The 11,913-nt window shown below is 41.7% G+C and overlaps 1 protein-coding gene across 6 annotated transcripts in view; it reads right to left on the reverse strand.

The window, feature by feature from the left end:
* MACF1 (microtubule actin crosslinking factor 1) overlaps positions 1-11,913 on the reverse strand; it is a 341,877-nt gene that overhangs the window by 112,774 nt on the left and 217,190 nt on the right. For 5 of the 6 annotated variants that reach the window (XM_073791623.1, XM_073791602.1, XM_019938068.3 and 2 more), the window contains 7 exons: positions 11,533-11,682; positions 10,010-10,225; positions 9,770-9,922; positions 6,516-6,749; positions 4,118-4,267; positions 2,955-3,188; positions 1,648-1,857 (listed from right to left, as the gene is read on the reverse strand). In XM_073791623.1, coding sequence (XP_073647724.1) covers positions 1,648-1,857; positions 2,955-3,188; positions 4,118-4,267; positions 6,516-6,749; positions 9,770-9,922; positions 10,010-10,225; positions 11,533-11,682 — 1,347 coding nt within the window. The remainder of the gene's footprint in view (positions 1-1,647; positions 1,858-2,954; positions 3,189-4,117; positions 4,268-6,515; positions 6,750-9,769; positions 9,923-10,009; positions 10,226-11,532; positions 11,683-11,913) is intronic. The other variant, XM_073791606.1, reaches the window with a different exon arrangement.

The raw sequence follows: 11,913 nt of genomic DNA on the forward strand, positions 1-11,913 counted from the left end.
ACTGTATTTCTGGATAGTACAGGTAATCTGTACGTTTTATTTGTATGTGTTATGTCTATGTACAGACATGTAGACCTTCTTTCTGTTTCAGTGGAACGTAAGTTCTTTTAGGACAGTTGTGGTTGCTTGGTTTTGTTCCTAAAATGTTCTTCCTGAGTCTAACAGAAGTCGCTGGGAGCTCAGTAAGTGTTCTTAACTATCCATACTGTTTATGCAACTCCCTAGAGAAGGACAATAGCAACCTGATAGCTTCAGCTTCTGACGTCATCTCAGGGAAGCTGGGGTGACAAATATATCCGGCTCAAAGAGACAGTAAGGGACAGTACTACAGCTTGTCTGTATACTGCCCAGATGTCCCCACTCTCATCCACCCACAGGTAAGACAGTGTCCTTCCTAGATGGAGCTGCCAGCAAGCAGTATCAGGAAGCCCCTGTGACAGCAGGACCATTTCTGCTCTGTGCCAAGACTGCCGTGGCTTTAGGGTACACACTGCAATGGATCTTCCAAGCACAGAAGCAGCATGCAAGAGGCAGAAATCCTATGAATACAAAATAAGGCAATGGCCCACACAGGCTGTTCAACAGAAGCATGTCAGCTAAACCAGTTTTGTACGCTATAAAGGGATCACTAACGTATGTGATCCGTGTGTCTTCTAAGTTCCCTGAATAGTCTTTCAATCATGTAATACAATATACCTGCATATGTCAGTTAATGTTTTGGAGATGGTGGATCTGGCTGGTTCACTGGTTTATCTCCAATACCTGTCATGCATCAGGCCCTCAATATTTGCTGAATAAATAGATGAGTAGAGATGAGTAAGAAATAGTTTCCTAAGGGCAGCAGGGAACTATTAAAAGGGTTAAGCAGGGACACAGCATCTTAAAAAGATCACTTAATAGTGTGGGAATGGATTGGAGGGTAAAAGCCAAGAGTCAAGGAGACCAGAAGTTACTATAACACAAGTGAGAGCTGATAGCAGCCTGAACTGCAATTAATATCTCGATGGAGATAAAAACGTGTGGATGATTTTAAAAGAGCTATAAGAAGCGTGGGGTTTGATGACTGATTCAATATGGGAGAGTGAGGGAAGGAAAGGAATCTAGGGTGATGTTTAGTCCAGGCAAGCAAGTGGGAATATAGGAAGGAGAACATGTTCAGTGGGGGAGGGGTATTTTAGAAAATAGGAGGTCTAGTTCTCAGGTTGAGGTGCTTGTGGTTCCAAGCTGCAAATAGGCAGATGGATTTATACACTGGTTTGAAGCTCAGGGCAGGCATCTGGGCTGGAGACAAATATATACATGGAAACCACTAGTACAAATGGGAAGTGAGGTGTCGTGGGTGGATGAGATTACCCAAGGAAAATATATTCTGAAAGACGAGAAGAGGCCTAGGCTACAACCTGGAAGCATATCAGTATTTCAAAAGCTGGCCAGAGGAAAGGGAGGAGGATTATCAGGGCAGATAGTGCTATGGAAACAAGGGAGAAACTATTTCAAGGGGAGCGGTCAAGACTGTCAAGTCCACTGAGAAATCAAAGAAGATATGAACTGAGAAGTGCTCACTGGACTTAGGGCAGGAGGTTATGGTGACTTGCCCAGGGCAGCAGAGATTCACCCAGCATTGTAAGAACAAGCTAACATGCTCACCTTCAACTTCTCACATTGCTTGTCCAGCGTCTCTGGGGCTTGGTTCACCCCCATGTGACCATCAGTGGTATCCAAGGCTCCTTTCTCCAGGTTACCTCCTGAGACCTGCTCCATCTGTCCACCCAATGATCCCACTGGGTGGGAAGTCAGCCAATCCAAGAGAGCATCGATCTTACTCCTGTTCTCTTCCAGTTCCTTTGCTGCTTTACTCTGAAAGCCACAGGGGGAGTCTAGTGAGAAGGCCTTAGATACTCAGCTATGAACCAAAGGTTAAGTAAAGGGGAAGACATTTAGGCTTAAAAAAAAAAAAAAAAAAAAAGCAGCAGCAGCTCTAAGGCTGGGTATAAACAGTCTTTGCATCCACAGAGAAAAATAAGCAGCTTCTAAATCTGTTGAAAAATAATTTAAAACAATCCCTAGATTTGATCTATATCTCACTGCTTTTAATAAAGGAGCAGGAGGGCGGCAAATCCCAGGATTTGAAAGGGCTTTGTTAAGAGATGATTTAGTCCTGGCACCTCCAAGCTTTATGGAATCCTTTCTAGGTACGCAGAAGTTATACACTGCCTTGGTAGGATAAAAAATAGCACAGTCACACTCAATTACCTTTCTGTTCTTCCTTAAGGAAAATGCAGACTACTCCCAGCAGTTTCTCTGCCAAGTAGAGCACTGAATTCTGAAACTTGTCTCTCAAATTCTATTTTCTGACTCTTCAAGTACTTTAATAAAACAGGTTATGCCAAGTGATATATTCATGTATTTCAGAATTCACCTTCAGGTAACTTACTTCTCTTTCCACATTCTCTACCTCCCTCATTAGTGTACAAGTTCACAGCCAGAAAAAGAACTTTGATTCAATAAGCCAGTGCTGAGTGGGGTGCAGAAGACCATGCGACTTTATCTTCTTTTAGGTTTATCCCAGTGCCATGACTTCCCACTGAAACTATAGTGGCAGCTTGAGGACAGCTTGTGGCCCATTAAGACTGTCCAGGTATTTTCACTAGTACCCTTGGATCACCAGTCCAGATTCATGTTAGAAATATGCCATTTGCTTTTTCCCCAAGGATGATGATGATGATGATGGCGATGATTTGGAATATGAACTTACTACCAATTATTCCTGACTTAAAGTCCTTCAGGATGTTTCTTATAAAAATAAGTATTGGCTCACAGATCTGCTTCGGAATTAACCCTTTTTTGTGATTCTATGCTCTCTGTAAAGCAGTTTCCCTTCATTACCTTTTATTTGTGTAGGTACCAAAATTTTCTTTTTTGAAAAATACCAAGCATCACAGCAGTCTGGTTACCTTTTCAGTCTCCTGCTGTAAGGCTGAGGTCACCACTTCCTCCAGCTCCTTCTGGGCCAGCTTCGTCCTTTCCTGGAGAGCCTCATACTGCTCCTTAGCCTGATGAAGTTTCTCCCGGAGAGCTGTCAACTCATGGGGGCTCAGCTTAGCTTGGTTCTCTTCCAGGAACCCTTCAGTGTCTTTGACAACACTGGCAAATGAGGTGGCATGATTCTGAATGTCACCCTGTAAATCCTTAACATATGAAAACAGGATGGCAGAGGCTTCAACTTTAGAACTTCTAAGACCTCTCAACAGCATGAAGACGAATGACTAGGATGACATTATCTGCAATTGACGTATGTCCCTGAGTATAATTTGCTTAAGGTTTATGCCTAAACCAATGGAGATAATAAAATTTTAAATGCTTCTAAATTAAGAAACTTTTTTAATATTTAATTTTCTAAGAAAAATTTAAATTTAAATTTCTAAGAAGATATTTAGTGAAGACAAAAAAAAACAGACCGCCCATAAACATGATTTTTATTCTGCAATGAGTTATCCTCAAAGAGATCATTCTTCCATAAAGAAGAGTTGACAACAGGATTCTACCGGAGTTGAGGCCTGGTTGGTCCTTTATAACTCTCTTGGTTATCACTCCTTAATCCTCATGAGCCTATAAGGCCCAGAGTGATCTGGGTCCTACTCTCCAGACTCATCATTCACTAATCTTCCTTTTCTTCTTTGCAGTCCAATTGAACTAGCTTTCTTTCAGCTCTTGAATACACTGTGCTCGACCCCATTCCCACCTCCAGACTGATGTACAGGCCTCTGCCTGGCAATTTTCTTCTTCCTCCCACACCTTCATGCATCAACCCCTATGTACCCTCTGTTCCTCAGTTTAAGTGACACTTCTTTAAGGTAATCTTGATAACCAAGTCAAGACTGGGTCTCTCTGTTATATGTTCGCATGTAACTTTTCCTTTATAGATACAATACTGAATAAATTATATGTTCATTTTTGTGATTATTTGTGTAATGTCTGTCTTTTCCACCACACTGTAAGCTTCATGAGAGCAGGGACGTTTACTATTATGTTATTGGCACTAAGCACTGTGCCTGGCACATAGCAAGCCTTTATAAATACTTGAAGGAATGAAAAAAATGAGTTAACTGTTACTGACCTTCAAGTCACTTTGGTTCTTCTGCAAAGCAGAGAGATCCTGCTGGGTGGCTCTACCTTGATGGCCAGCCAATGCTCTTTCTGCCTGTCCTACCCAGTTGCAAAGATCCTCCAGTTTCTGGTGACAGGTATTTTGTTGTTTCTGCAGGGTCTAATTAAAATGCAAAGGGGCCAAGAGACAATTAATGATTCTCATTTTATAAATACAAGATAACTCCCTGAAATGTAAAACAGGAAGGTTATATCTCAAGGATGGAAAAGTTGGTGGGAGACTAGAGGAGGAAAAGGCACAGAAATCATATTCAGAAAGCTCCCCTCAATTGGATCGTCTGTTAATCTGGGGCTATGGTCGGGATTATAATCAGGGGTGATTTGGGGTGAGAACGCTCCCAGGTATTGGTCTGGAAGCTCCTTTGCCAGACTGCTGTTATTATCCTTGGAAATGGAGAACAGAGAGCCCAGATGCTTAAAATCCACAGATGATATTGGTGGTAATAATAAATTAGTGGTTCTGATCAATTCTACTGGAACTGGATGATACACTACATGTTAAGTCATAGTATGGAAAATTAGAAGGACTAGGCAAGGAGTAAAAATCAAGAAACTGGATAATTTATAAGCTAATTGAGTTTCTTAGTAATTGAGCTGATTTTATATAAATCAAATGTCTCACAAATGCAGACACCCATTAAATGGAATGATTACGTGCCAGGCATGAAGGGCTTGGCTATTTTGAGAAGGGAACTGCCCCAGAATAGCAACGGGCTCAGTCCTTCAGGTGTCTATACCATTACCCAAGAGAAAAGCCAGCCCAAGGGGAGGAGGGAGTACGCTTCTGTGCCTGATCCTTTCTCCAGACCTCTCAGTCGCATGACACTGAAGCACCTGATTGAGCAATTGAGCATGATGTGTTCTCCTGACCATCCTCCTAGAACCGTTTTCCACCAGTTTCTACCTTCTGATGGTGTTTTAGTCACCTGCACTTACAAACAGGTGCCCAAATTGGCCCTCTCTCCCCCTCTTTAGGACAAATAGAAGGGCTCTGGAAGAGAACTCCTAAGAGTTCTTCAGCTGTAAAACAGGATCTTCATGGGTTAGGATGGGTGCAGACTGAATCTGAAAAAGCAAAGCAAACAAGTTAACACACAGACATACACATGCATTCAGGGCAAATATAGAGAGAAGCAGAGCATTTCTGACAATAACAAGGTTAATAAACATTGTGGAATTAATTACACACTTAGAGAGAATGTTCACATGCAACTGTATCACCTTCTGCAGCTCAGGAGCCTATCCTGGATGTGGGCTGTGTCTTAAGGTGGCCCAGACCAATGCTATTTCGTTAATTATCCATAAGCTACACCAGGCTATATAAATTCCCAAGTGAGGACACTGCAAATTTCCAGATATGGAAGGTAACCTATTTCATTAGTATTTTACTTCAAATTCAATACAGTTGAAACAACTAAGCAGTAATAAGGGACATACAGACTTGACTTTAAGCCTTTAATATCCTTTAAGCCTGACTCAAAAGCTCAATTCTACTTTGCACAATATTTAATAAAAGAGACCCTGAGACAGTTTTGCTGATGACAAGGACAATTCTAGTATCATCTTGCTGAATTCCAACTTATTATTCAAACAGCAGAAATGGCATAAGCATCATTCTTGGTATTATAAGGTTATGATGTTACCATTAATGCAATTATGTTGAGTCCTGCAAGAAGAGGCTTGTGATAGAAGGTGGTGAGATGATTAGTTGTTTCTCCCCACCCCCCAAAACGTATCAAGAGTGTTTCTACACACCGTTTTCCAATAACTGAATAAGAACTGGGCACAACAGTGTAAAGAACGGTGCTAGAAAATAATAATTTCAAATGTGCTAAAAAATTAATATGATTCTGATAAAAATCTTTTTGTCAGCTGTTTGAAGGTGGTCAAGGAATCTTACTGTTAATCATTTGAAAAGCCCCAGAATAAAACTGATTTCAGGACCATTCTTCTCAAGAGCTCAGAGTACCTAAATGTTCCTAACAGTCCTCAAAAGAATGCTGACGGAGAGAGTAGGAGAAATAAGGGCTAGGGATAAAATTTTCATTTGAAAGTCAGAGACTGTGAGACACAGTGACAGTAGAGTCTCGCTAAAAAGAAAACGCTTGCACATGCATACACACGTAAACACACGTATTCTCTCTCATACACACACACATAAAACCAAAAACACGGCAAGAAAAACGGCCAGAAGAGCTGCCTCCTGGACTAGAACCAAACTGGCCTGAACCAATCAAAACTGGTAAACGCAGGCTCCTGGAATCATGACAAACGGACTCTGGCCAGAAAACCCAAAGATAGAGGACATCCCAGAGACCAACTGAGCCCAGCTTCTGGTTCAGTCTGACCTTAAGCCGGGCTGCCTGCTCCATCTGTTGAAGACGGCCTTGCAAGGCATCCACCTGGGCTGTGGTCCGATCCACATGGTCCTGGAAGGACCTCTGCAGTTCATGCAGAAGCCTTAGCATCTGTCGGTTCTGCTGAGGAGGCAAGTCCTGGGCGTGCTCGGAGATAAAGAACTGAATATCAAAGGCAAGTGCATCCAGCTGAGATTTCCTCTCAGCCATGGGCTGTTTCAAATCCTAAGGTAAGTGGGGAAAGGAAGAAAAAGAAAAAAGAAAAGAAACTTCTTATTCTCTGTAGAAGCAGAAGCTGTTGGTTCTAATCAAAGAATCAACATGATCAAACAGAGGTTAATTTCTTGCATTTTTATAACTGACACTGATAATTTCTAGGGCCAAACCGAAGTCTCTCTCACTTCTGGCCTCTCCAAACCCCTCACATATTACAGTTAGGTTTCCTTTGCTAGCCCTTGATTTCTAAATGCACTAAGCTTTCAATTATTTATAGTAACAGAATTACAGTACAGCTAATCCCAGGTGTCTGTGAAAAAATGTATTTTTTTAAGTTTTGGAAAGTATAACATGAATTTTTGGTCTGAGATATATCTGTCTAATTGTATTTTCTTAGATTCAAATACCTATTTGTATTTGTCTAGCCCTGAGTACCTGGTAGGCCAGAAGTGAGAAAATATTCAATTTATTTTTGGTTCACTGAAATTTGACTTTTAGAGTAAATAATGTTGCTTACACATTTTAAAACTGTAAAGGATTACAGTCAGACTTTCTTATATAATAGTTATATTGCTTCTTTAAAGCAGTAGAAAACTGCCTAAACACTAGACTTTATCTGTTTTCAGACAATTAAAAAGCATGCAATTTTCTCACAAACATTTAGTGATCATCAACTATGTTATACTGGATGCAATGAAAAACATAAAAACAAGTAAGATATCTACACATCTGTCACTTTGAAATTGAGCGTAGTCAGCAATCTTGAAAAGCAGGCTGGGAGGAGGGCTTCTAGATATTTATCACAAGACTATACTTCCTTCATGTGTGAACACATGGATTTGGGAAACTGTCACTAAGGAAAATGAGGCTTAGGCTGTGGCTCTCTTTCTATAACAGAATTTGTATAACTAGGCAAGGATCCCAATGCATGAGATGCTCTGTTTTCATATCTCATACTGTATCTTAGAAATTGTTCTCACCCTTGCTTCTTTTAGTACTCTGCCCGTGAACAGATAAAGTCTGCTACTCATTCCTCCAATGGTATATTTGGATAAAAGGCTATGAAAGAAGAAGGCAGGCCAACTCTTGCAAGATAAAGAGGGACGAGCTTGCATACAAGGAAGCCTGACCACAGACAACATTTAGGTCTGTATCTCCTAAGACTGGGGAAAATGAAGGGGATGGAATAGGAGGGAACATCTCTAGTTCTGCTCTGACTTTAGAAAGAGTTTTAGGAGAGGAAGATCTATAGCAGAGCATGGATAAACCAACGTGAGTATCACCTGATATTACTTTAAGTATAACCAAAAGAAACAACAATGTTGGAAGTGGGGATGGGGGGGAGAATCCTCGGCTCATATGTATCTCAGAATCTTTAACTTTCTCTCACTGACTTATAAAAAGAATCACATAACTTGGGAGTTTGACAAAAAGAAAACCATCTCTCGAGATCAGAGGTCGGCAATCTGCAGTCCCGAGCCAAACCTGCCTGCCACCTGTTTTTGTAAATAAAGGTTTTTTTTTTATAAAATAAGTTCATATTTTCCAACTTCACTTTTTTTTTTAAATTTATTTTTGGCTGTGTTGGGTCTTCGTTTCTGTGCGAGGGCTTTCTCTAGTTGCGGTGAGCGGGGGCCACTCTTCATCGCGGTGCGCGGGCCTCTCACTATCGCGGCCTCTCTTGTTGTGGAGCACAGGCTCCAGACGCGCAGGCTCAGTAGTTGTGGCTCACGGGCCCAGATGCTCCGCGGCATGTGGGATCTTCCCAGACCAGGGCTCCAACCCATGTCCCCTGCATTGGCAGGCAGATTCTCAACCACTGCGCTACCAGGGAAGCCCGTAAATAAAGTTTTATTGTAACATGTCCACAACCATTTGTTTATGTACTGTCTATGGCTGCTTTCATGTTTCAACAGTAGAGCTGAATGGCTGCCACAGAAACAGGTCACCTGCAAGGCCTAAAATACTTACTATCTAACCCTGTATAGAAAAAGTTTGCAAACCCATGCTCTAGACCACTGATCAAAGCTGGTGTGTGAGAGGAAAACATAGGCAGAACACTCTATGACATAAATCACAGCAAGATCCTTTTTGACCCACCTTCCTAGAGAAATGGAAATAAAAACAAAAATAAACACATGGGACCTAATGAAACTTAAAAGCTTTTGCACAGCAAAAGAAACCACAAACAAGATGAAAAGACAACCCTCAGAATGGGAGAAAATATTTGCAAACGAAGCAACTGACAAAGGATTAATCTCCAAAATATACAGCTCCTGCAGCTCAATATCAAAAAACCACCAACCCAATCCAAAAATGGGCAGAAGACCTAAATAGACATTTCTCCAAAGAAGATATACAGATAGCCAACAAACACATGAAAGGATACTCACATCACTAATCATTAGAGAAATGGAAATCAAAACTACAATGAGGTATCACCTCACACCGGTCAGAATGGCCATCATCAAAAATTCTACAAACAATAAACGCTGGAGAAGGTATGGAGAAAAGTGAACCCTCTTGCACTGTTGGTGGGAATGTAAATTGATACAGCCACTATGTAGAACAGTATGGAGGTTCTTAAAAAACTAAAAATAGAACTACCATATGACCCAGCAATCCCACTACGGGGCATATACCCTGAGAAAACCATAATTCAAAAAGAGTCATGGGGGCTTCCCTGGTGGCGCAGTGGTTGAGAGTCCGCCTGCCGATGCAGGGGACACGGGTTCATGCCCCGGTCCGGGAAGATCCCACATGCCGTGGAGCAGTTGGGCCCATGAGCCATGGCCGCTGAGCCTGCGTGTCCAGAGCCTGTGCTCCGCAACGGGAGAGGCCACAACAGTGAGAGGCCCACGTACCGCAAAAAAACTAAAAACTAAACGTAGCTGACTTTATTTCTCAAATGGAAAGTCAGACTTTCTAAGAAAGGCAAGTACAGACACCAGTTTGCCTAGCAGAGAAATAAAATTGATACAACTCAAAAGGACAAATGAAACATGCTCGAGAACTGGTGGAGTGCTTACCTCACACTGTTGGAGATGGTGACTCAGGCTGTCGATGGCATCTGTTTCATCGACATGCTCCTTGTTGTTCAGAATAAGATGGGTATTGCCAACCCAGGCTCTTAGATCTTGAAGTTTGCCTTCTAGCTGTTCATACTGATTTAAAACTCTAGTCTAAGAAATAAATGGCAAATTAGATAATAAAATTCTCCAAGCCTACCGAGAGTTTGTGAGCCTTTGTGAATAAAAACAAGAAGCTACCTTTTTTACTTCTGCAGCATTCTGGAGGTGGAGTAGTCTGGAACCCCAGGTGTCACTCACAGAGCTGAGGGACTTTTGAAGATTCTTGGCATCTTTTTCTAGAGCCTTCAACAGTTGAGCTGGGACTTCCTGAGGCTGGCTGATGATAATCTGATTCACACATTCCAGTTCCTGACTCACCACCGTGGACAGATCCTTTAGCTCCCTGTCTACCACCTGAAGGCATACAGTGGAGTTACCTCCAAAATCAAGACTAGAAATCTTGCTGTCTAGGAATCAGCTGTGAACACATTTTTCTGTCACCTCAAGCCTACCCAGGCTTTAGGGTTTATAAAATGTTTTTATAGACATTCACTAGTTTATTTGGTGCTCACAATAATTCTTGAAGTAGGCAGAGTAGATATTATTATCCTGGGTTTACAGTAGAGATGCCTCAGTGCTTAAAAATGTGAATTTGTTTTCCCCTGAGGTCGCCCACCTGGTAAGCAAGAGAGCCAAGACTTGGATTCAGGTTTTCTGACTCAGTGCAATGCTCCTCGCACTACAACTTGCTGCCTCTCCAAGAACAGAGCAGAAGTATATGTTATTTTGTATATGTGTCATTATGCTTTAAATAATGTTATGCAATATAAGTCAATCAAAGGACAAGTCTTCCACTCCAAAGCCCAAGGGAACAGAACCAGTGCATATAAAAATATCCCAAGCCAGCTTTCCCACTCAGCTACTCCTCAGTAGAGAAGCCAGAAACCAGCTGTGGAAGAGTTTGGTAGTTGTTCTGGGCATCATCCTCATTTCCCCTTCAGCCCCCCTGCCCAAGGCCATACTCTAGATACTGAGAGAACTGGTAAACCTCTACAATCTCTGTCCTCATCGTGACTCCAATCCTGTGACAACTCTCAGCCTCCAATTTCAAAGAGCTATTCCTCCTCCCACTCAAGGCTGTCTAAGTCTATGTCTTTCCATGTCCTCAGGGACCTCATTCCACCAGTCAGCACTTCCTCTCTCCTCTAACTTCAAATTCTCCTTTTCTATTGGTTCTTTCTACTCAGCCTAAAAATTCACTCAAAACGTTCCTCTTTTAGTCCATCTCCTCTAGCTAGTGTTCTACCTCTCTTCCCTTGCCTGCACTATCAAGCTTCTGCAAAGAATGACATACATTAATTGTCCACACCTTCCAACCTCCCGTTTATTCTCAATGCAACCTAGTTTATATCCCATGACTCCACTGTAACTGTTCTTATCAAGGTCCCCAGCAACTCTCAGGCACTAAACCCCCTTTTAGTCCTCACTGTACTCAGTCTCCCTACTGCATTTAACACTGCCGACTACTCCTCCCTTGAGTCTCTTCTGCTTTGGCTTTTGTGAGACTAGTACTCCCTGGTGTTCTTCATAGATCTCTAGTTACACTTTTCCAATCTATTTTTTGTCCATTAAATGGTAGTGTTTTTGAACACGTTTTTCTTCCTGAATAGTCTTTATTTTCTCCACGCCGATGGGCCTGGAGGAAGTCTCTGGGAACCTACCTTGGCCTGACACAGCAGATCCTGTAGCTCTGCCAGATTTAGCTCTAGAGGTTGAATTTGTTTGGTCCTCATTTCAATGTCTCGTAATAGAGACAGATAGGATACCAACTTCTCATCATGTTCTAGGCAGAGCTGCCGGTTAAATACATTCTGTGGAGCCAAAAAGAAAACTCACTCAAATCTGACATACTCCTTTATGTTTGCTTTTTAAGCAGGCAGGGTCTTAAAACAGAATAGAAATTTTTACTACACATTGGGTGGAATGAAATAAAATGTTATTTTGTCTAAATTGTCTCAAATCAATAGACAAAAAAGCGATTTTATTATATTTCCTCAGGGAGCAGAAGCTCTGAATTATCAATCTATAAGCATCATTTTAGC

Source organism: Tursiops truncatus, chromosome 1 (genome assembly GCF_011762595.2).
Source record: "Tursiops truncatus isolate mTurTru1 chromosome 1, mTurTru1.mat.Y, whole genome shotgun sequence".
Taxonomy (NCBI): domain Eukaryota; kingdom Metazoa; phylum Chordata; class Mammalia; order Artiodactyla; family Delphinidae; genus Tursiops; species Tursiops truncatus.